The sequence below is a fragment of the Otolemur garnettii genome, unplaced genomic scaffold (assembly GCF_000181295.1).
Source record: "Otolemur garnettii isolate 467f Iridium unplaced genomic scaffold, OtoGar3 scaffold00010, whole genome shotgun sequence".
NCBI classification, from domain to species: domain Eukaryota; kingdom Metazoa; phylum Chordata; class Mammalia; order Primates; family Galagidae; genus Otolemur; species Otolemur garnettii.
Genome location: NW_003852405.1, coordinates 35,727,566 through 35,753,530, shown reverse-complemented (window position 1 = coordinate 35,753,530; position 25,965 = coordinate 35,727,566). Strand labels below are relative to the sequence as shown.

General features: G+C 45.5%; 1 protein-coding gene across 4 annotated transcripts in view; it reads right to left on the bottom strand.

The window, feature by feature from the left end:
* WLS (wntless Wnt ligand secretion mediator) overlaps positions 1-25,965 on the bottom strand; it is a 137,522-nt gene that overhangs the window by 92,307 nt on the left and 19,250 nt on the right. For all 4 annotated transcript variants that reach the window (XM_003784229.2, XM_023509774.1, XM_023509775.1 and 1 more), the window contains exon 2: positions 3,960-4,232. In XM_003784229.2, coding sequence (XP_003784277.1) covers positions 3,960-4,232 — 273 coding nt within the window. The remainder of the gene's footprint in view (positions 1-3,959; positions 4,233-25,965) is intronic.

The window sequence follows — 25,965 nt, the reverse complement described above, 5'->3', positions numbered from 1 at the left end:
GGGAGCAGGGGAATGCATACAGGGGAGCAGGGGAATGCATACAGGGGAGCAGGGAGGGAAAGGGCTAGACGACAGCTTGAAGTCGGAAGAGATAGGACTCGGAATGCCACGTCAGTGATGGAAGGGGTTTGTGCAGGGGAGGACAAGATTAAAGCTAAAATAGTTTCCCCTTATCCACAGCTTTGCTTTCTGTGGTTTCAGTTACCTGAGGGCTAAAAATACTAAATGAAAAATTCCAGAAATAAACAATTCATAACGTTGAAATTGTGCACCGTTGTGAGTGGTGTGATGAAATCTCATGCCCATCCTGCTCGTTCCATCTGGGACAAGTGCTGTCCGTCTGTCCAGCGTTACCAGCTGCCGCTGTACTACAGTGGTTGTGTCCTGGCAACCCTTTTTTTTTTTTTTGCCGGGGCTGGGTTTGAACCTGCCACCTCTGGCATATGGGGCCTGCACCCTACTCCTTTGAGCCACAGGTGACGCCCAACCCTTGTGTTATTTGATAACAGCCCCAGAGCATAGGAGCGATGACACTGACAATTCAGATACCCTAAACAGATGCCAGAAAGCACTCTCCTTTAAGCGAGAATGTGAAAGTTCTCAGCTTACTTAGAAAAAATATCATATGCTGAGGTTGCTAATGTAACGGGAAAAACAAATCTTCCACCCTTGAAATTGTGAACAGTACTTTGTTATAATCGTTCCATTTTTTATTAGCTATTGTTAATGTCTTACTGAGCCTCACTTATAAATTAAATTTCCTTGTATGTATAGGAAAGTATGTGTATGTATGCAGGGTTAGGTAACCATCTGCACTTTCAGGGGTCCACTGGAGTTCTTAGAATGTATAACTCACGGATGAGAGGGGACTGCTGTGTGTCTATTACCAAGACTAATCCCACCAACCAAGGTGTAGAAATAAGAATTGGAAAAAGGACTGAATGTCAGCAATAAGGGTAAATATAATTATAATAGGATAATTATAGCAGATACTTTTATTTTTAAATTTTTAGTAGTGCATATTATGTTCTAAATGCTTCACATAAATTTATTCCTTAGAGTGATCTGGTTAATTAAGAATTGTCCATATTTAACAGAGAAGGAAACTGTGGCTCAGAAAGATTCTGGGACCTGCCCAATATTTCAAAGCTTATAATAAAAAGTGGCGCAAGTATTAAATCCATCTCTGTACTACCTTGCTTCCTTATCTGGACATAAACTAAGAAACCTATTTCAAATGAAGCCCTGGGTTCTTTGAAAAATGTGCCAGCAGGTAGGCAGCCTCTAAGACAGTCCTCAGTGGTCTCACATCCTGGTGTTTAAGCCCTTCTGTAATCACCTCCCTGCAGAGTGGGCTGGACTCACCGGTTTGCTTCTAATCAGCAGGACACAGAAGGGATGGCATGTCACTCCAAGGGCTTCCCTCTGGAGCACTCTGTAGAGCTCTCTCTCTCTCTCTCTCTCTCTCTCTCTCATCACTGTCCCTGGGGAGGCCAGCTGCCATGTTGTGAGGCACCTATGGAGAGGTCCTCGTGGACAGAACCCCGCCAGCAGCCACATGCATGAGTGTGGAAGCAGGTCCTCCCAACAGAGCCATCCAGCCTTGAGATGGGGCTGCAGACCCAGCAACACAGCTGCAAGCTCAACAGACAGGCTGAGCCAGAGGCTCCCAAACTAAGCCAGGACTAGACTCCTGACCCACAGAAATGAAGAGATACTAAATGTTTATTGATTTAAGCTGCTATGTCTTAGCGTAATTTTTTACCCAGCACTAATACAACCATTAGAGAGCAATTATTTAATCTTTGCCTTTATACTCGGAGCTAGGAGAAGGGAGACTGTCTAGGAGAGATTATACCTTAAACACATGACAGGCAGCCAGCCAGATAACAGATGATGGCACCTTTAACCTTTCTACCCAAACACATGCATGCCAGATAATCCACACATATCATTCTCCCACGGCTCCTCTGATTGTCCTTGTTCTCTTTTTCTTGAATACAGTCTTAAGACTACGAATTCTAAAACCCAAGTTTTGAGGCTTGAAAAACAGTTTTCGACTCCTAGTCTTGGACTTCATAGCAAACTCTTCCCTCTCCACAGCTCCCACGTGCAGCACCTGTTCCTCTCACGGTGGCCCGTCCTTTCCCACCTGCAGGTCTTACGGGCTGTTTTCCAGGCACCTCCCCCAGCCCTCACCCGAACCTCGTCTTACATGCTCAGTACCTACTTAGTGCTTCACATACAGATGCAACTCAGTAAAGTTTGAGCCAGTGAGTGAATAAATGTGCCCACAATCAATGAATGAATGAGTGAGTCGACGGGCAAGAGTCAGAGGACGTGGGAAATGCCGCTTGAATGCTTCAGCCTTGCGCAAAGCTGGACTCTCCTAGAGCCACTCCCTTCTCTACAGAAGGCTCACAGGTGCCCCATCCTCACCCCTCGCTCCCCACCAGGCTCATCCCTCTTTAACTCCCTCCTCCAGCAGCTGCCCACGTGCACCCCAGCCTGTCCATGTGCCCGCTGGGCCACCCTCCCCTTCCACTGTGAAGTCTTTCTTCATGCTCCTCCAGCCCGCTGGGCACAGCTTGGTTGCTGCACTCAGCACCTCACAGCGTTACCCGTGCGTCATTTCCACATGACTATACGCCCCCTGAAGGACAGTGTGTCCAGCCATCAGTAGAGGGTCTGGAAGGGGCAGGTCCTCCAAGCCCGTTTGAAGCAATAGGCGAAGATGGAATGAGTGAGGACAAGAAAGAGCCACTCTGGGAAATCATCTCGGCAGAATGGGATTGCTCGTTTCAGATGTCAGTCACACACATACCCCGCTCCAGACCCTAAACACAGTAGAAGCAGCATAACTGTGCATCCAAGTTGTTTTGCTAATACATACACACTATATTTAGAAATAGCGCTTCAGCGCATGGATGGGCCCCGGGCAGAGTTGTCTTTAACACAATTTTTTTCTCTTTCTCTCACATCCCTAAGCCTGTTCCAGTTAAAAAAAAATATATATATATTCGGCTTGGCGCTTGTGGCTCAAGTGGCTAAGGCGCCAGCCACATACACCTAAGGTGGCAGGTTCTGATCCAGCCTGGCCTGCCAAAACAACAATGATGGCTGCAACCAAAAAATAGCCAGGTGTTGTGGTGGGCGTCTGTAGTCCCAGCTACTTGGGAGGCTGAGGCAGGAGACTCGCTTGAGCCCGGGACTTAGAGGTTGCTGTGAGCTGTGGTGCCACGGCACTCTACCCAGGGGGACAGCTTGAGGCTCTATCTCAAAAATAAATAAATAAATAAATAAATTTTTTTCGCCCTCCTCAGCCTAAGATCCCCATTGCTGTCCCCAGAGGTCACACACATATCTGCCTCCCAGAGGTCACTCACTAATTTTCTCACCACAAAATGTTTCTCTGTCTCATGCCTTAGAGTTTTGAGTCACAACTGAGTAAGCTAAACAAATAACCTGATCATGGGGACATGTGTGCTCAGGGCTGGCACTCCCATTTTGACAGGGATCTTTTTCTAAGGAATCATTTGACTGAGAGCTCAGTGGAGAAAGATTGCACCCACTAGGACCTTTCTGAAGCTCTCAAGCCGCTCTGCGATCCCGCGGTCCCGCAGTCCCGAGCTCCCTGCGGCGCTAGCGAGGCAGTTTAGCTTGGTGGTTGGGACAGCTCCCCCAGTTAGAAACTTCTTCTGTTTTCCAGTTGCCTGATCTTGGGAACCTCACTGATGCCCAAGTGTTCTGCCTGTGAAATGAAATGATAATCATTCTGACCTCAAGGAATTTCTGGGAGGATTAAACGGGCTAATGCAAGTAGAGTACTCAGAAAATGCCCAGTAAGGATTAAGTTGTCAATAATTGTCTGCTGTTACTATCATTGTTTTTATTGTTATTAGAACCGGCTCTGATGGGCCTGGAGACTGGTTTCCCAGAGGTGGGGGGAGGGCACTTACTGATCTGGTTGTCCAGCTTGAACGCAATGTCCAGCTGCAGGATGAACAGCATGAACTGGAACCAGGGGCTCATCTCCATGGAGGGCAGGGGGATGTGGACGGAGAACACGATGTCGTTGGCCTCGATCTCCCTCGGAATTGCCTCGTCAATGTCCCGGATCTTGTCACACTGATCAGGTCCCCAAGGCATTAACCACTTGGTCTTGTGATGGTTCTTACGGACATCCACACATTTCACGGACATGTAGGACACAGCCGTCGTGGGCCCTGGGGCTGAAAAGAGAACGTCCATCTGTTTCAGAAAAACCATCTGCTGAAGTGACCATTATGGGTTCAGGCTCTTTCTATGCCCACCACCCTCCAGTTTCTGCAATGCCTTCTGCGATGGGGGATCAGAGACACCTAAGGGTCCCCAAATCCAGACGGGGATCAGAGACACCTAAGGGTCCCCAAATCCAGGCGGGGCCCCTTCAGTGGCCTCCGGAGGTGTCAGCAGAGCAGAGACCCTTCCCATTGTGTCTCAACCCGTGTATTTACAGAACACAGCTGCACTCCGTCCAGTTCAGTTGCCTTCTTGCCCCCAAGCAATCCCACAGGAATCTTGAGCTCTGCCAGTCAGTGTCCCCACCTGCCTGAGGCTTGGGGGCTTCGCAGGGCAGTGTCTGAGGAAGGAGGCTGGGTCTGAAGACCTCATCAGAGGAACAAGGTGAGCGGTTCCTAAGACTCCTCTTAGCTCTAAAGTGATACAAGACATCTTGAGGTGGGGAGAGAGAACTATGGGCCCAGGGCGATTTGTGCCTCTCGGAGGCTGGACATCGAGCCCAGATGGACACCCTGAAGAGGTGCTAAAGGATCAACCAGGCGCTTCAAGACTGCAAACAAATCTGAAATATATAACTTTAAAAAGCTCTATTCTGTGATTGTGTAATGGTCACATGAGTGTAAGTAACAGAAAATGTGGAAAATACTGAAACTTTAAATTCAAAACATTTACCCCAGATTCCACTAGAGCAGTGGTTCTCAACCTTCCTAATGCCGCAGCCCTTTAATCCAGTTCCCGTGGGTAGCGACCCACAGGTTGAGAACTGCTGCACTGGAGGGAAGTGACCACTGTTGGGAAAATACCAAATTACTATCTGTCTTTCCTATGAGTATAGAATTAGATCAAAGTTTATACACAAACTGTGCAACTTTAAAACACATACACGTTAACATGTCTATTCACACAAGAGAGTCGTATGACACATGTACACATGTCTTTGCTCTCATTCATAGAAGCAAAGTTGTATGTGATTAAGCACACGGGCTCCAGAGCCAGCCTGTCTGGTGTCAAATCCTGGCTCTCCCATTTCTAGTCCTGTTATTGCTAATCCGTGCTTAGAAAGTTTGGGGGGAATCACTAAGCCTCTCTTAAATTAGCTTCATCATCTCCTAAATGGTAATATTAATAGTACCTGTCTCCTTGAGTCATTGTATATTAAATAAATTAACATATAAAAAGCACTCAGAACAGTGCTTGAGCACACAAAAGTATGACATACCAGCTATTGTAAGTATTTTCTTGATGATTAAACTTTTTCAATTAGTGATTGCAGAATAGTCAAGTACACCGTATACCAAAATTAACTACCCCTCCATCAGTTTGCAAAGGCAACCTATACATAAGTGTAATTCCTTGCCTAATTTTTTTTGTTGGAAATTCCTCCTAACTTTTCCATCTGCCATCTAAATTTGTTTATGGCACATTTAAAAATAGAAAAGTTCCAGATCTTATTTAGAAACTCTCTTTTCCTTTATATTTTTTCCTCATGATTTTGTGCTTAGAGAGACATGACTTCCTTTATCTCCAAATTCAATAAACAGTCACTTGTATACTTATTGACGTATAGTTATTTGTTCCAATTTTATTTTTTTCTAATATTTAAGTAGTTGATCCGTCTGGAATCTGTTACAACAGATGAGGTGAGACTGTAGTTTTACTTTTCTTAAATATTTAAATTATCCTTTACTGAACAGACCCTCCCTTCTGGCTGATTAATGACATCACATTGCCTCCTGTACACAGTGTGTGTTTTTGAATAATCTGCTCCTTTTCAAGTAAACAACTGTCAATTCATGGGTTAGTACAACTGTTTTTGGATCCTACGAGTTGTTGGTTTTTATCAATGTCTGTTAGAGTAACTCTCCTCCCCGATCCATTCTGAATTTCTCCCTTTTTGCTGGGATTTTGACTGAGATTACATTATATCTATAAATTGATCTGGACAGAATCACCACCCTTCCCCAACATTCAGCTTTTCCCACCAAGGAGAGACAGCCCTTGACTCGCCATGGTCTGGAGTCTGTTTTCAGATTTCTTTGAAAACTCTCACTATTTTATTTGTGTGAGCCCTGCCAGTACAGCATGTTTTAAAACTTACCCATAAATCTTCTCTTTGAAAGTCAGTAGTCAAAGGAAAACATTATACATGATGGTTTGTGTGTGTGGCTCACATGTGTTTGCTCCCATGACTCTGGTACTTGGCACACTATGTCTACAGATCTTTTCAGAGCAGAAATTATCTCTTATTTACCAGTGAGCACACAGAGACTGGAGGAACCCATGAAGCAAAAGGAACGTCACCTAGGAGGCAGAAAATGTGTATTTTTAATATTCTGCCTTACTTTTTAATGCTCAAATCCACATTTTTTTGCATCCCTAAAGCTCTATCCTAATGGTAAACTTTGAGTAGTAAAATGTTGTGTTTGCAGAAAGCGGGGACAATGCCTACTAAAACTTAACAGGAAACTCACCATCACTAAACTCCAGCTGGAAGTTCCTCGATGTAGGACCCTGAGTATACGTAACACAGAGTCACTGCCAACTTGGGCCAGGGAAGTTTTTCTTTAAAACTCAAAACTGTATCACAAGGACTTTTTACATCTAGTCTACCTAAAATCAGACATCGGATTATTGTTAGAAATATGAGTCAGTCAAACTTGGGTTCTCCTGACTCAGCTCACTCGCCCACTGGCGTCAGAGAGGCCAAGTGGCAACATTCAACCTGCCCCTTTTTTAATGTGGTTGGAGAAATAAACAGTGAGAAGTCATGAGTTCTATTTTTGGCTAAAATACTCAAACTATTTGCTGCAGAAAATAGTTTTATATTTTAAGAACTTCTATTCTTCTGAAAGGAACCTAAGCTTTTTTCTTTTTTTCCTTCTTCTGAAAAACAAGTTTCTCACTCCTCAGACCAAACTGAGAAATAACTTGCCGAGTTCCTCTGCTAAGCTCCAAAACCACATTCCAAACTTAATAACAGGGAAGCAGAGCACTTCAGGGGCACAAAGGCTGCATTTTCAATGGCTGCAGTGGACTCCAGCCTTCTTAGCGGCCTGCATTGTTTTCATTCTTTCATTAGTCTAGTGTTTCTTCCATAAAGAAAAAAAAAAAGGCCCAGGAATACTAATACTTTCATAAAGATCACGGCAGTGAACTTGGAGAAACATCAAGTGCATCTTAAAGCAATACCAGGAGAATCACACACATTTTTCTTCACTTGAATAAATTAGTCCTCTAGCCTCAAAAACATTTAGCATAACTTAAAAACCTGAAGATAATTCAACATTTTCCTTTTTTCTAGAGTGCTCAAAAGGGAAAACATGTATTGTCTGAGAAAGTAAACAGACATCCCGACATTTAAACACGACAGCTAATGCCCCCCAATAAACTCTTTACAGCCAGGACAACGTCCTGCTCCAGCTAAAAGTGAATACCTGGCTGCTTCTTTATCTAGGAAGCATCTTAAGTATAAACTAAAAGCAAAGCTTATAGCTTGAGCTGGTTGCCTACCATAGAAGGTGTTTTCATTGGTAGCAGCCAAAACTGGGGCTATCCGGATCACAAAATAGTGTCTAAATCAAAAGAAGTTTGATCTGTCCTTAAATTTAAAAAAAAAAAAGTGTGTGGGCAGCACCTGTGACTCAGTGGGTAGGGCACCGGTCCCATATACCGAGGGTGGCGGATTCAAACCCGGCCCTGGCCAAACTGCAACAAAAAATAGACGGGCCTTGTGGCGGGCGCCTGTGGTCCCAGCTACTCGGTAGGTAGGCTGAGGCAAGAGAATCACCTAAGCCCAAGAGCTGGAGGTTGCTGTGAACTGTGATGCCATGGCACTCTACCCAGCACAACAGAGTGAGACTCTGTCTCTTAAAAAAAAAAGTGTGAGAGGTTTTGTTGTAAAAGAAAAGGTGTAAATGGAGGAAGTTAAATTGTCTGCAACCTTTGACCAAGCCACAGTCAACTTAACAGGCGTTTGTAATGAAGATCTTAATTAGTCACTAGCATGGCTCTAGGGATTAATAGAGTTTGTGTATTTAAGAAAGGACCAGATGAATTCAGGTCAACAAACTGACTCATGTTTGCTCAGGTGAAAGCTAAAAATAACGATTCCTCAGTATTCCGAGGACAGTAATGCAATATCTCACAGCCGCCTCAGCACACAGAAATGTCCCCTCTGCCCATCCGTAGCACACATTCCACTGAGAACAAGTAACCCTAATCTTCCATGTCAGTACAGCTTTAGGAGACAGAGTAATTTGGCCCAAACCAAATATGCCCAGTCCCTGTGGATTGGTCAACTTATGGTGGGTTAAGACAAGATTGAAAACATGCACAGAAGTTACAAAACCATGAGCTCCCAGTTAAAAACACGGGCCCATTTTGAGTTCACTTCCCTTTGCTATGGTCCATTTCTTCCTTCCCTGCCTGGGTTCCAACACGGTATTTTTTGCCTCCACTTTTTCACTACAGTCTGTGACTGCACAGCATTTAATTCCAAAGTAACATCAAATCAATAGAACTTCTAACAACGCACAAATACAACTGGAAGCCTCCTTGAAACTCAGGGATCCCTCCATGATACACGGTTCTGCCTGTCCCCAAACACGCCCTGAGCACCCACCGCGAGGGGCAGGAGTGACCGGCGGTGTGGGATGTCCAGCTAATGGAGCAAGCACGCGATATATAAATAACTGCAGGAGAAATGAATTGTAACTGTGGAGAAGGCTACATTTTACCCAACATTACCTGAGAAAAAGGCAAGAGTTAGATATTTGAGTCAAAGAAATTAATACACTGTAAGACAAAGTTCCGGCCATCGTTACAAAGCAGCTTTGAACACAGCGCGAGTGAAGTGACTAACCCCGCCGAGTTTCTTAATATTGACTCCAGTCAGCTTCCTGCTATCTCATTTCAAAAGTCTATCCAGTCTACAAATTACCATCTAGCCAACCACTGCCATTTATTGTGCTCAAAGTTGAGTCAACATCCAATCATTAGCCTCTCCTCCCCCCAGAACCTGTAATTAAAGAGTTAGAGGAGATACAAGACTCGGTTGTCTCCTGAAAATGTTAAAATAAAACCAGAACCACATGTTGATGTGACACAGGGTCTCCACGAAAGCCAACCCAGACTATTTAATTCTTTGCTTTATTACGAGTAACATAGATTTCTTTAGACGTCACCCGGGAGCGTTACTGTTACGTGGGCACGGTGGTAGCTAAAGTTAGAGCAGACAGCGTGCCGGACTCCAGCTGCTCACTGTCTAGTGTGGGAGGCTGAGACGCTGCCAGAGTCACGTCCCGTTGGAAACTGCTCTGACAGAGGCTTGCGCCCACACTGCTACTGTAGAAAGGGTTGTCTGTGTGCAGGACTGAGGTCTGACCGAAAGCAGGAAGAACTGAGGTTGGACAGCAAATTTAGTTTGCAAACTCATCCTAGAAAAAGTGCTACAGGGCGGCGCCCATAGCTCAAGGGGTAGGGCGCCAGCCACCTACACTGAAGCTGGTGGGTTTGAACCCAGTCCAGGCCTGCTAAACAACAATGGCAACTACAACAACAAAAATAGCCAGATATTGTGGCCAGTGCCTGTGGTCCCAGCTACTTGGGAGGCTAAGGCCAGAGAATCGCTTAAGCCCAAGAGTTTGAGGTTGCTGTGAGCTGTGATGCCACAGCACTCTACTGAGGGTGACAAGTGAGACTCTTGTTTCAAAAAAGAAAAGAAAAAGAAAAAGAGCTACATACCTCACTGCTGAATATCACTAGGGTCACCTTCAAAGTGCTCCCCTTGGCCATCTGGTGATATTTAGCAATGAGGTATGAAGCACTTTTTCTAGGACGAGTTTGGGAACTCCATTGTCAGACCTTGTAGGATGCTAGGTCTGGTGGCCATTCCAGGAAAAAGGGTTCCCAAATTGCTTTGAAGGGCGGACCAGGCGCTGGAGTCAGTGCTCAGCTTCCCAAGGGGGGCCCCTCCAAGGTGACCTGGTGACCTTCAGGGAGGAGGCAGGCAGCTCTTCCAGGATGAGTTTTTGAACTTAACTGTCTGACCTGTAGCCAAGGGGAAAAGTGGGGGAGGAAAGAAGGGCTGGGTCTGAGAAGAGGAAGTGCCAGGTCCTGGGACATCTACAACAATCACATTTTCTGCAGATGTCTGTGCTGCAGTACCAGAAATTAAAATGAGCTCCTTTACCAGTGAGAGGAGCAGCAGCGCTCCTGCCCTCAGCTGGCCTGCCCAGCCTCTCCTGGCCAGTGCAGTCCCAGAAGGGCCTTGGTTCTTCTGTTTCCCACCCTCTTCACTCCACAGAGTGCAGTAAAAGAGGGATAATCAAGAGGCCCCACAAACCAAAGAATTTTTATCTGGGGGGATGTTTTCTCCTAAGACACCTGTCTCTGCCCTGTAAATAGCCACAAGGCCAGACAGGAGACCTGCTGGGGGGCGAGAAGGTGGTCAAGTGGGAGGGAGAAGATCCACCTCCCAGTCCCTGCCAAGGGCCCCAAGAGCCTTTGAAGTATCAATCATCAGGTAATAACAGCCTTCCCCTAAATTAGAGGAAGAGTGTCTGCCTCCAACAAAGATGATATTTAAAGATTCATCTGCTCTGGGCTACAGGGGGAAGGGGCATAGAGAACAGGGCAGTGGAAGGGGAATTCATGTTTATAAGCATTAATGACCAGAACCCAACAATTTAAATTAAGTAGTGACTTTAAGTAAAAATGACCAAAGATTTCATAAATGTTTTAGAACGTTTTATTTTTACAATAGCATTTAGCCAACGAAAATGATAGCAAACAAGGCACAACGATTTTAAAAACAAAAAATTGCTAACAGATACTTTCTTATACTGACCCAAGGCGGGGGGGGGGGGGCTGATTTAACACCCGAAACCCAGTCTTGCTTAAAAATCTACTACCATCATCTCTGCGACCTGTAGACATGTGAATATTTCATTTATTTAACTGCTTCTTTATAATTTCATGTTATTTATTCTCTACTTTAAAAGATTTGGGGCTTCTAGAAATATTAGCTTTTATTACAAAACAAAAATAATTGGGACTGATTTAGAAGGAAAGAATCAATGGTGGGGTCACTAAGAATTACTTGGCTTACGTCTACCACCTTCCAGAGCACAGCACCTGACCAACAATGTCCATCTCACTGTGTGACGTAGAGACAGTTCCCTGCCTGGCAATGATGGCATTTATAAGTTGTTGATGGAAAAGCACATGTCTACGTTGGTTCCTAAATCTGCCTATCTGTGCATCTCCACTTGCCGCAGGAGAACTCATATGAAATGTCCTGGGCACCAACGACCTCGGACAATTCTAGAGGGTGCTTCAGGTTTTAGGATGTGCTTCAGGTGGGCCGAGTGAGGCAGAGAGGGAGGAAGAGCTCAGGTGGTGGGGAGCAGGAACGTAGATGGATTCCCACTGTTGATGCAACTACAGTTCTTAACCTCATGCCCCCAAAGCACTCATTTAACTCAGGGGAATCCTGAGCTAAATTTATAAATTAGCTTTTGGGGCAGCCCCACTGGCTCAAAGAAGTAGGGCACTGGCTCCATATACTGGAGGTGGTGGGTTCAAACCCAGCCTCGGACAAAAACTGCAAAAAAAAAAGAAAGAAAGAAATTATCTTTTAAATACATCTGATTGGTTGCACTCCAATATTCTCCATGCCGTTCTGGTTAAAAGGAAACACATGGAATAATATATTGCCTGCCCTCAGGTAGCCAGATCATACGAACTGGGTTCAGTGGTGAGGTCTTCGGAGCCAATCCCACATCTAACGTTCACTTAAGGTCGGTTACTAAAAAGGTTTCTTAATATCTTAATAACTTATCTTAATAAGTTTTAAGATGTCTCATTAGAATGAGTGCTTCAAATATTTTAGCTAATGAAAGTGCAAATACTTGTGTTACACTGACTTAGCCCTTAACTGACTCACTCAGTCTGTTAATTTCTTTACTTAAATTGCCCAAGTTACATTGGTCACTGACTCCACTCCTGCCACTCACTTTGAAGATGAAAGTTTCCTCTGTATCAACTATACTGTATCAACTAAATCTTACTAGATTACTAAATGAAACATTATTTCACAATTCAAATTCAGAACTGAAAGTGGGTCTGCAGAGACCAGACCTGGAGCAGTGATTTAGGGTTATCCGGCTGTGACCTTGTGAGTAAAACGGGATATGCTGAGTGAAATGAAATTCGTTCTTACCAGTAATTTTCATCAGTAATTAATTATGCTAACATCTGTCCTAGGAAAGCTGATTTTTTAATACAATAGAATATTCTTCTACACTAAATGACTATAACCAAAACACACAAACACACACACCACATTTGCAGAGCTGAATGCAAAGTGATTTATGCTGCACACACACATCAGGCGTTTATTTAAAAATAGTTTTCTATGACATAAACTTATAAATAAATGACATTTTAACAGCAGAGTTTCAGAAACTGTAGCCAGTACTAGTGTTATTATTCAGTCTCAAAATTACTGCAAAATATTATATATTTACATCTTAGGCAGATGAAGGTTTTAAATGCTTCGCCTGCAACCTCAATCAGCCTTGTCTAGCCGAAGGTGTGGCCACTTTGAAGAACAGAAGAATCACTCTGCGTTTGTCAGAACCTACATGGCAAACAAGCAGTGCCACTTGGCTTGCACCACTCCCTGGCTGGGATCCCGTGGAACTGAGGAGCGTTGGAACCAAGAGGAAAAAAACTAGAGTGCTTTGGGACAGTGTATTTGAAATGCTGTGGTAAACATGAAATTATTTTAGGCTCATGACCACTGCCAGGTTTTCTTTTCTCTCTTGCTGGAAAAAAAATTACAAAGTGCACATACAGGACCCTGCCAGAGGTTTAGGACAGAAAATCTGCCAGCTAAAAGTCTGACATGCTGATTGGAGGAGGAATCCAGTGGCCTGAATTAGGATTAAAAATATGACCTTCAACTCTGGTGTTCCAGTCGTAAACAGAGACTAATTCAAGAAGCCACAAAGTCCCAAAGCTACAAATGTGGAGAGAGAGGAACGCTTTTGCACTGCTGGTGGGATTGCAAAGGAATACAACGTCCATGGAAAGAAGCATGGAGAATCCTCAAAGAACTCACAGTGGACTGCCCATTTGATCCTGCAATCCCATTACTAGGTATCTACCCAGAAGAACAAAACTTATGTTACTATAAGGACATTTGCACTAGAGAATATTTATGGCAGCTCAATTTGCAGTTGCCAAAATGTGGAAGCAACCCAAATGCCCATCAACCCATGAATGGATTAACAAACTGTGGCATATGGAGTACCATTCAGCTGTCAGATGGAGAATTCACATCTTTTGTGTTTACCTGGATGGAGATGAAACACATTCTTTTAGTAAAGTATCGCAAGAATGAGGGAAAAAGTATCCAATGTACTCAATACGAATATGATAAACAACTACATGCCCTCACAACAGAATAAACACAAACATAATCCAAATAAAAGAGGGGAGAAGTCGGGGAGGGGCGGGCGGGAGGAGGGATCTCACCTAATGTGCCCAACGTGAGTGTTCAGCACACCCCCTAGTTGAAGGGCTCAACTACAACTTGAACTTTACCTTCAAAGTGAAAACAAAGTAACTTAAAATTGTACCCTCATATTGATTTGAAATTTTACAAAAAGAAGCCTGAGAGAAGTACAGCAAATTACTAATTCTTTTTTTTTTTTGGAGATAGTCTCACTCTGTGCCCGGGGTATACCCGGGGTACAGTGCCCTGGCATCACAGTTCACAGCAACCTCAAATTCTTGCGCTTGAGAGTCCCCTGAAAAATGCCTGCGATGACTGTTTCTCCATCACTCGAGAAATACTCAAAACAGCAAAAATCAAATACACGTGAAGTGCACACAAAGGCCTCCATGGAAGAGCCCAGTGGCTCATCTGTTGATGTCACTGATCACTGCTCCGCGAACCAGTCGTCTGGGCCAGATTTTTGACTCTGTGCCAGTGCTTCAAAATCAGCAACCTTTCAGCCAGAAGGCTGGGCGGAATGCAGCCAAGACCACCTATGGAAAGTGAATTATAGCATCTTATAATTTACTACTTCAGGCTATGATCTCATAAACCCAGCACGCAGGGTGCACCAGCTCAGGGTGGGAAATCTCTCCGAGCCTCTGCCGGGGCCCCCCAACCTGCTGTGCCAGAGTCGTGGGGGTGGGGCTGGGGGTGAGCAAGTTCATGTCGGGCACACTTTTGTTTTAAAATTTTAAGGTTAGAAAACCCCCAAATTAAATCTCCTAGCAGAAATAGTAAGCTGCCTTGTTCTGAAGTATCTATTACACTCTACAAGGATCCAACATCTGTTATTTATAATTTATTATCAGACACCCTAATTTTCTCAATATTAGCGTTGGTAATAAACACCAATGATAACTGGTCTGCAAGGCACTTTCTCGTACATAGGTGGTCTAATCCTTCTAGTAAACAGATCAAGTCACAACTGTTCCCTTTGCACATTCAGGAGACTGGTGAGTTGTGTCCACCAGTCAGCAGGAGCCCTAGAAGTAGAACCCAGGTCTCTGTTTAAGTCCAGTGCCCCTTCCAGTGCACCACACTGCTGCCCACTGTCCCCTCATTCATTAGCACTGACTGTTCATTGGTTCTCAGCTGGACCTTTGGGGTAATCTGTAGAGCCAGAGATGCACAAGAAGATGGTGGCCGTAGGAGCTGCCACGCTCACAGGCGAGGCTCTAAGCAGCAGCGGTCCACGCCCCACACCAAGGCAGACTTGCAGTGAGGGCGGAGGACCCGTGAGACCTCCCTAAGGGAGCGGGAAGAACAGGCGCCTGGAAACGCAGTAAGCTCGCTCAATCTAATGGATCCTCCCTCAGGTTTTACTGGGGTCTTGGTTATAACTTCCCACGTCCCAGGCAGGCAGCCTGCAGGATGCTAGCCTGGAGAAGACCAGACTCAGAAACACAGGGCTACGTGGAAGAGCCCCTCCCGGTCCATGCGAGCAGGACAAAGAGACAGGTTACGAGTCTGAGGAAGGATGACTCCCGAACAACCTGGGAAGGAATTTCCACAAATGAAGCAAGCAAATACGGTTTGGCTCAGGAGACACCAAGTTCCGTAGCTGTGGAAACATTTGGAAGCCACTGGACAGAGAAGAGCTGGAGCTAAGCAGCACAGTGACTCGGGCCTGTCCTGCCCCACACGCGGAGCTAAGCAGCACAGTGACTCCGGCTGTTGAAGTTACCTGCCCTTGTCCTTATGGTAGATTCTACTTTATTTTCAGACATAGCTTCTAAACCCTAAAGAACTATAAGCTCCTGAGGGGAGGGACCCCATCTTATTCCTCCCCATGGCACTAAGCATAGAAATTTAAAAGTTAACCACGCACGTCTTCCAAACCCGAACTGCGCAGTGGGACCTCCGTCACTGCCACCACTGTACATCAACCACCTCCTCCAGTTGACCTAGTTTTCATAGACCAGACATTTGCCACATGTCCTAGGGCCTAGTTCCTTACGTTGACCACCTCTGTATGTTGACGTTGACCAGTTTGTAACAGTCCCTTGGATGGTCCATTTACAGAGGTTCTACTATAGTTACATCATAGGGTTTTTATGTCATATTGAAGGCACTAATGTTCAGTGATGCTTGATTTACCTAACAACTTTTACTAAACACATACAGGGCTGGGTAAGGCTGCTCACCCCTATAATCCCAGTGTTTGGGAGGCAGACATGGGAGGAGTGCTTGAGGCCAGGAGTGTGAGACTAGCCTGGGCAATACAGAAAGACCCCATCTCTAAAAAAATTAAAAAATAGCCAGGTGCAGTGGTGCGTAGTCCTAGCTACTTTAGGAGGCTGAGGCAGGAGAATCCCTAAAGCCCAGGAGTCCAAGGGTGCATTTAGCTACAATCAAGCCTGGGTGACGGAACAAGACTGTCTCAAAAAAATAAACACCCCCCCCAAAAAAAAACCCATCTATTAAGCATCATTTTTAAATGCCACAGTGGATCAGACCCATGGCCTGCTTGCATTGAAGTGCGTTTCAGACTAGCAGACGGGCACTCAGCCACTTGCAGGATGCCAACCTCTCAGCACCACACAGGTGCCCCAACGGAGGAGTACTTCCCACAAACACTTACATAGTTTTTTGCAGATCTGTGTTAACCAATATTTAAAATGCACACCTAAGTTTGAGGATCAAAATAAACTTGTCCTAAGCTATAGCTCTAATCCACAGGAAGAAAAGTAATTTACACATCAAAGGAAGGCAGCAGCAGCAGGCAAACAAAAAATGGAAATTTGAAAAATTGCTCCCAATGGGTTTTTAGCCAGCACGAACATTAAGAGAGTGCGTTAGATAACGGCTCTTTAGCCTCACTCCTGGAAACTGAGGCTCTCAAAGGCAAGACTTGCAGTTATTCACCTTATCCCACCACTGTCCTGAGGGCTTTGAGGCCTAAATGGATGAAAAGTGAATTCATGACAAAATGAGATAAAATGCTCACAAGCTCACCCTTAAATGCATATCATTAATAGCCACCTAGTTAAACGTTTTATGACAAAATCCATATTTTAAGAACACACACAGGGAAAATTTGGGCCATTTCATTACCATCGTCCAAACAAGCCCTAGCAGAGATAAAAGCAGTCACACTCTCCTGCAGGCCTCAGTACCGTGCTTCTGAGATCGGATCTATAAAACAGGCTCAGACAGAAACTCGCGCAAACATGCCTTCTCCTGATGCACGTACTATTTACCCAGATTCTAAATGAGATTTTCTCACTGCCTCGATAAATTATATATGAAAAATCTCCAAGAATCAGTAGAGAATAACAGTGAGAGGCTGCGGGTGTTGAAGGCACCGTGGCATGTAAGCGGGTACAGAAGTCTTGAGATGCCACAGAGGTTCAGAGCAGTGACAGCAGGTGCAGCTGTGGCTGGAGGACAGAGCCATGAGGGGAACAATCTGCAGGCCCTGGTGGGAGGTGAGTGAGAGGCACGTCAGATGTCCCCAGTGCCAAGGCCCAGCAGCCGGACGCCCGTGACCGAGAGTTAGCTGACTTTACACAGAGCGGATTGCAAAGAAACCAACAAGAGAAAAGGCAGCTGTCGTCTGTCCTCCTCGGACAAAGCTTCCTGATTAACGGGAATGTTCTATCTCTCAGTTTAAAAAAAAAAAAAATGGATGTCCCAAATTTCTCTAACAGGCTGCAGATAATGTCATTCACTGAGAGAGAAATCAAAAGAAAATGAATAACACGTCACATCACAGGTAGAATGTGTAGAAGCTGGAGGTGGGGAGCTTGTTCAAAAACGGGGCTCAGGACGGGGCCGTTACAGATAAAAGGCCAAATGTGTGAATGACTAAGGTGCAGAAGAAGACTTAGATTTATTCTGGGCAGCCCTGATGTTGCAAGTCCAAGGAAGGAAATCTGACATCAGGAAAATCACACTCCCAAGGTTAAGGCGATCAAGCGAAGAGAATGCACTGCCCACACCTGTGTGAGAAGAGGTGTCCCTGGTGACCGAGGGCAAAGGGTGCAGCGGCCACTGGTGCACAGAAGGGGATGGCGACAAGTCCTTGAAGACTGTGGCCCCCACCCACTCGTACCAGTCCGTGGCCTACTAGGAGCCAGGCCACACAGCAGGTGAGCAGGGAAGCGTCATCTGTATTCACGGCTGCTCCCCATCACTCACGTCACTGCCTGAGCTCCACATCCTGCCAGCTGTGATGACATTAAATTCTCACAGGAGCGCAAACTCTGCTGTGATCTGCTCAAGCAAGGGATCTAGGCCACAGCTTGGCATGAGAATCTAATGCCTGAGGGCAGCAGAGGCAGTGATGCCAGCACTGGGAAGCGTCTGCAAATGTGGATTAACATTAGCACAGAGGTCTGACTACACGGAGACCATAATAAAGCAATTGCTTTGCGACTCATATCAAAACCACCTCCCTACCCCAGTGGCAAAGCTGTCTTCCATGAAACTGCTCTCTAGAGCTATAAAGGTTCAGGACCATAGCTGCTGGCCCTGCCCTCACTAACATTCTGTGATCACTCTTTACGTGTGCCGAGTTTGGGGCCAGAATCATTCTTTTCCTACTGAACTACTGCAAATTTGAGATTAAGAATCTTGGCAGAATTAAATTATCCCAGCAATCAGGATTGCTGGTTCTAGTGCTGGGTATGCCATGAGCCAAGAAAATTCTTCCACCCATCTCGGGCCTTCGTTCTCTCAACTGTAAAAGGCAGTATTTCAACTGTTAGACACATTTAACTTAGCAAATCTATAATTCCAAAGGAAATTTATCTACTCTGTGTTATGGAGAAAATCATTCTTTTAAAGTTTAAAAAAATAAATAGCCTTTTAAATTAGGTTCAATTTACATGCTGAAAGTACAGGCCACCAAGGCCTCCCTATCTGGCCCCTCCTGGCCTTCCCACCCTTGTATTTCACATCTGTTAAGCAGGCTCCTCAAACTATGGTGCACGGGCCACATGCGGCCCACCTAGGACATTTATCTGGCCTGCCGGGTGTTTTAACCACCACTGTCTGTCCTGCTTAGCAGCCGACTCGTCACGGGGCCCGCAGTCCGGCCCTCCAGCGGTCTGAGGCACAGTGAACTGGCCCCCTGTTTAAAAAGTTTGAGGACCCCTGCGTTGGAGGAACAGAACTTAATGTCATGCTTTTGTTCTGTTACTGTTTGGTGTCTGAGTAGGTTCTGGGTATTTTCTGTCTTCTGACAACTAGTGAGACCAAAGAACACTTCCTAAAAGCTGCACGCATGGAACTTCAACACAGGGAAATATCCCCCCACGACACACGCTACAAGAAAGTGGTTTCAATCTAACCGTAATGAAAACTTTTAGGGAAAAAAAACAACAAAAAGTCTGATTCCAGCTTCCAGCTGATGGCCCATCCACTTACAGTCCAACAAACACAAAGACATTCCAATACAATGAAATAATTTGGAGAGTGTCCAACCTCTATTTTTTTTTTTTTAGCATGACAGAAGTTAAGTTCCACAGAGCTAAATCTATTATTCAAAAGAAATGGAAATTGTGGCATATAATGCTCTAAGCCAATGACATTTACTAATGATATCAACTCACAACATTCTTTCAGATATTCATGCAAACTGCTGTATTCCTAATAGACAGAATTTACCCAGATGACCCCCCACAGGAAAATACGTTATCAAAGAAAACGACGATTGCAGTGTAGCGAGGGATTAACCTTCCCTAGGCTGCTGGCAACATCTACAAAACCAGAATGAGAAAAATCAAAACCAAGAGCTCCGGACTCAGGAAAACTTGGGCTCTGCGTCTGACTCTGCTACTCACTAGCAACTGAGTTGGGCTACGAACCTGACCTTACACAAACGCCAGTCTCCCTTCTGTACAACTGTAGAAAGGGTGTCTACCTCGCTGGTTCGTCTTTAAGATACAATAGTTAATATAAAAAGCCTAGGGGAGTACCTTGCACATGGTAAGGCCTGGATAAATGTTAACAGTTGATAATAACAAGGCCGTCAGCAGATGGAGAAGGGAATCTGGGGGGAGCACAGACACCTCCCCATTCTCTATTCTGTTTTCTTCCTCTGGAAGACGCGTTAATCAGCATTCAAGGAAGCAGAAGCTATGGGTCTTGTGTTAAAAACAAGGGTTCTCCTCACATCTTACTGAACAGCCCCAACAATCAAGATGATTCTATAAAAATTTAACTTGAACATGGAAGGAGATGCCTTTCCCTGAAAAGTAGCCCAGGGATATTCTATGCAGCCTGGTGTCTGAAGGAACACAGAATTAACCCTTGATTTCCTCCTCAGTGAAATGGGATTCTAACTTCTTTTTTCAAAGTTGTCTTCATAAATTATTATAAAATAATTATGGGAGAGGAAAAATTATCAACATGAGTATTTGCTGCCCCATCCCTTCTCCCCGCAGGCAACAACGCTGGTGTCTCCTGTTCCCTTGTGTCCCCTGATCTGCCCGCAAATCAGGGTCCCAGTGTTGCTAGATGGATTCTCCGGGTTTCCATGACACAAAAGAAAGGGGACACCCAAAAGAAACAGGATTGGATTGGGAGAAGGAGTTTTACCAAAGCGGCTCAGAGATTTTGGAGGAGACAGGTTAGAAGCCTCAAAGTGGGCAGGACGGGAAAGAGGAACTTCTTTAAGGATTGCTACTGAGTGTCCGCCTTGCCCTGCCGTGTCTGAACAGAGCATGCACAGAAGCTGTTAGGCCATTTTAAATTAACCTTTGGCTGAGTACCTACTTCTGGCAGAATCACCACCTGGGTACTGGGCCAAACAGGCCCTGTTTTCAATAGAGGCAGCATAGGAAAATAAAATGACAAGAGCAAAAACATCACCCAAATCTCAGACACAGCTCAGGAGACACTGAGAGCACGGGCCTCTTAGAGCAGGTGAGGACGGAGAAGCTGAACAGTGTCGAGTTTGCGCTATGGCCACACCGGACCACCTTGCTGAAATGTTTTGTCCAGAGTCCAGACTTGTCACAGTCAGAGCCATACCTGCCCATTCCTCAGTACCCTGCTGCCCACCCTTAACCTGCACCCCCAGACTTCCCAACTTGGGCACTAACGACATTCTGGGCTGGACAGCTGCTATGAGGGGCTGTCCTGTCATGGCAAGATGCTGAACCACACCCTTGGCTTCCCGCCATTAGTCGCCAGTCGCATCCTCCGTCCCCACCCTGGTAAATCCTGAAAATAAACATATCACTCCTGGTTGAGAATCCCAACTTTACCCAACCACCAGGCCTACGAGAGTTCATCTTCATTAAGCTACTCTGCAACACTGCACCTCCAGAGTTCACAACCGCAGGGGTCCGAGTTCCCGACCACCCATAACCGGTACAGTTGGCCTCTCTGCTGGAGTGACCCTGTCAGACCCTCCCCCACATGTTACAAATGATAATAACAGCCAGCAATCATGGGGATTTCTTCGTGCTCGGTATTTAACTGGGGATTTAACTGGATTGATTTTCATTCTTACACAGAAGTAAATGGTAGACATTATATCTCCACTTAGAAACAAGCAAAATGAGGCTCTGAAAAAGGGAAATAACTCATCTAAGGTCACAGCCAACCCGTGTCTGAACAGGGCTGGGACCCTAAATCCATCTGAGTCCAGATCTCTCCTGGTCTTAGGACAACCCTCTCTCCTGAGACACAAACGGATGCAGAGACACCCAGAAACACATTCGCCAGACACCCTGAGTCCAGATGGTGAGTATGGTGTACCCACAGGTGTAGGGCGTGGTGTCCTCTGCACCCAGCTGACCACCAGCACTGCAGATGTCATTGTTCGAAGGACCAACGGGCTAATTTTTGAATTATGGATTTTCTACTGAAAACAGGGAAATGATAGTTTCCTCTTAAGTAGGAGCAACAAGCAGGAGCCGGTTGCCACGGCAGCAGAGGGACATGTCACCTGGACTGGGAACACGTCACAGACAGTGAGGAGTCTCCATCAGACACGCCGTCTCGCATGGAGGAGCACAAGTCAAAGGGCAGGACAGGGGTCATCCTCGACCACCTGTAAGCTGCCCCCTCAGAAGCGAAGCATGTGCTCTGGGTTCCAAAAGGGGCATCTGGGATGCATCAGTGGAAACTGCCATGTGGGACTGGAAGCCAGTTTTCCACTGCGTGATAAGAGAGGACACGTAACCACCACACTATTCCAAAGGGACTGAAAGTCCAAACAGGCTGTCGAGAGAGCAAGAGGCCACCAGAACAGAAAGGTGCCCAGAGGATGATCGCTCTCTTGGGAGACCCCCCTGTGGGTGACGCTGGACCAGGCAAGCCTCTCGGGCTCAGCCCCAGCAAAAATCTCTGCTTCTCCACAGATTTGGTAAACTGTGGATTCCTTGTTGAAAACTGGCAAATGTAGGTGAGGGAGGTGGGGCCACTGCTCATCACTACCATAGCAGAGCTCAACTCCAATGAGGCCTGGGAAGGAAAGGCCATTTAGGTGAGACCCACACACAGGAGGGAAGGACTCTCGTGGGGACGCTCTCTGTTCTGAATAGATGACAAGGAGCAGGCCAGTGAGACACAGAAGGCCGAGAACCAAGCAGCCTCCTGAGGTTCCATCCCTGAGATAGTCTGGTGCCCAGCTACCTTCTATTATTCTGGCCTGAAAACTCCATTTAATTTTTAAAAGAAATTCAGGCAACCATTTACCTAGGGGATAGCTAGAGTAATAGCTGATTAGCCCCTTCCAAACCCTAATTAATACTACTTTTGGTTTTTGAGACAGAGTCTCACTCTGTCGTCCTGGGTAGAGTGCTGTGGCGACCTAGCTCACAGCAAGCTCAAACTCTTGGTTTTAGCAATCCTCTTACCTCAGCCTCCCAAGTAGCTGGGACTACAGGAGCCACTCCACTCCACTAGTTTTTCAATTGTTTTAGTAGAGACAGGTCTCACTTTTGCTCAGGCTGGTCTAAAACTCTTAAACGCAAACAATCCACCTGCCTCAGCCTCTCAGAGTGCTGGGATTACCACCACACCCAGCTGGTTTTATTATTCTTTATTCGCCCCAAACCAATAATTTACCATTATTACTTACAAATACTTTGTTATAAAATATCTCACCACTATATTTAGTGAATGGATGGGACAGGGCTAAACTCAACCTTTTCTCTTGGAAAACTAACCACATTGTATTTTTTTTTTAGAGACAGAGTCTCACTTCATCGCCCTCAGTAGCATGCTGTGGCGTCACAGCTCACAGCAACCTTCAACTCTTGGGCTTAGGTGATTCTCTTGCCTCAGCCTCCTGAGTAGCTGGGCTACAGGTACCCACCAGAATGCCCAGCTATTTTTTTTGTTGCACTTTGGCCAGGGCGGGGTTTGAACCTGCCACCCTCGTTACATGGGGCCAGCACCCTACCCACTGAGTCACAGGCACTGCCCACTAACCACAGTGTAAATCTGCAGGGCCTGCCCTGGAAAACAAGATAGTTACAAAATCAACCCCCACCAAGGCACATGACCAGCCTTGTAAAAGAGACGTACAAAAAGTGTAACAGGTTTCTCTTTACAAACAAAACTGTACGGATTCATCTTTCCATACCCAACATGAATCTTACTTAAGAGAATTCCCCCTATCTTTTCATCTCCAGAACACTCAAAGCATTTACAGTCTCATTATTTTATACAACACCCATTAAGTGGGCACCAAAGATTATTATCCTCCTTTGATTTCGAAGAAAGCAACTACAGAAAGATTAAACAAGTTGCCCAAGGTTGTTCAGTAAGTTGATTTTCTATTTAGAGCTTATTTTAGGGACTTAGTGCAAAGTGAATGAATCTCATAAACTTACTACATCCCCAAGTCTTAAGAATCTCTTGCCTATCTCTCCCCACACATGAGATTTGCATTTCTAAGCACAAATCTGCCACCCTATAGACCTTGGACAGGGGTTTCCTACCAGGGCAGCACGATGTCTGCAAGACGCGGCACCACACCTGAGCTGGCTTTCAAATCCCCATCAAACGACTCCTTTATCCAGGGAAGTTGATTCCGCCTGGCTGCATCGGGGAAATTTTTAACCCCTCGATTAGCTACTGCACAGCTGGCTTAACTCGGACGAGACAGAACACAAAATAGCAGTGGTTTAAAAAAATGCCTCTCTGGTTCTAATCACAAAGGAGGCATGATTAACGAAGTGCCCTTTGTGTCCAAGCTCCATTCTGAGACACACAGAAAGAGCCTTCCTTCCCCCTTTTTGATTGCAGAGTCTTTTCCTACTTGTCTCATCGCCCACACAATCTGTTCACAGCCCAAACAGACAATCCAGACAGTCTGTGGAGAGTTCCTAAAACATTTATGTCGTGAAAGCAGACAGGATGAACAGGACCTCATCTTGACAAAGGAGGATGGGACATTCAGCCAAAGAGTTCACAAAGGGGCGCACAGACGGAGGCCCCGAGCTGAATAGGTTTGCCCACCACGTCTCACACAATGCCCGTCCTTACGGGCACTCGTAAACCTTCTGGTCAATTTACAGCCACCTCCAGGTTTTGTCCCCCAAACTCTACTGCTTTTAGAACAGAGAGTTTTAAAAGCAAATACAATTAGCAAGTTAAGGAAGTCCAAATCAGTGGTTTAAGGATCGCACAGTTTCTCTAGACCACTGGTGCTCAACCTTCCTAATGCCGCGAACCATTAATACAGTCCAACGGGGTTGCAACCCCCAGGTTGAGAACCGCTGCTCTAGACCTTTAAACATGAAAACAGAAAGTTAGATGAAGACTCTAGTTCCAATTCAACCGGCTTAAGGGGAGTTGAGATAATGCGCATAAAACATTTAGGACATTGCCTGGTGCATACTAAGTGCTCAAATAATATTACCTAATATTTTCATCACATACTGCTGTTTTTTAAATAATATTTTAATATATGTCCTCTCCATCTATTCGGCTAAAATGGTTGAATCTTATTTGTCTCTGGTGCACTCCAAAAGATAAGTGCCTTCATAAACATTATCTTATTTCAGCCGTCAGACCTATGATAGGTTACAGAAGAGACAGACAGTGAAAGCAAATCTAAGTCTCCACTGGCAAGAGAAGCTTCCCATACTGACATCCCAGCTCACTCATTTCACGTCCAGCACTTCTTTTCCACGCCACCAATCGGATTGGACAATCAGAATAATTCTTGTGCCTCTTTGTATTCTCCAGAGGTTAGCAGGGTGCTAAGATTTACCTTAATCACCACCTAAGTTTCTAATCTGTGGGTAACGTAACAACTTCAAGGACTTACTTTAGTGCCTTTAGCAAGAAAGAAAGAAACGGGAGGGAAATACCAACCTATTCGGCTTTGAAGAAAGACATGTCTCTGTTATTTGCCAAGGGAAAGTACTACCAGGTCCACTTAGCAAATAATAAGGCAGGGGAAAGCGAGAGATGGAGCGATATGTCTAGCAGGTGAGTGGGCCCACGGCCAGACCTGCTGGTACCGGCTCTTTCTATCAGCTCATTATTCACTGAGCACCTGGAATAAGGCGAGTCTTGGCACAGATCATGCACATCAAGTTGTGTTTCAAATGATCACCCCAGACTTGAAAGGCCCACGGTAAACCTCCATTCTTCAAAAAGTATTTTTATCGCATCTAAAACCAGTGCTTAGAACTCCCAGACTATTTCACAGACTTAGCTTCTCACAACCGATTGTCTTATTCTACTGATCGTGTCTCTGCAACCAAATTTAAGGTGTTCCAAGGCAAGGTCCGCTGTGTGCCCCTTCCGTAGGCTGCCTCAACTCAGCTCAGGACTCGCAGTACCACGCTCTGGCTCATGGCCTCTATGTCTCACAGCCTCCTGGATGTCCCAAAGCAACCTCAAGTCATCATAACATCTACTGAAGTGTCCCAACCATCCCCAGAAATCTCGCTCTGCTGGGGCAGGCATTGAAGCTTTTCTGCTGCCTCCAAGAGCCTCACGGCGGCTGCTGGACACCCTGTTGCCATCCATTTCACTCGGACATCCAGACCAGCAGGAGCACGTGTTGCAATGGGCTTCGCTTCAAAGCCAGCAGCCTGGCCAAGCTCCAAGAATTGTCACTAACGATCTTCACCACTTTTGTGCTCAGCAGTAGCTCCTAAAAGCGCATGCACGGGTGCACACACACACACACACACACACAC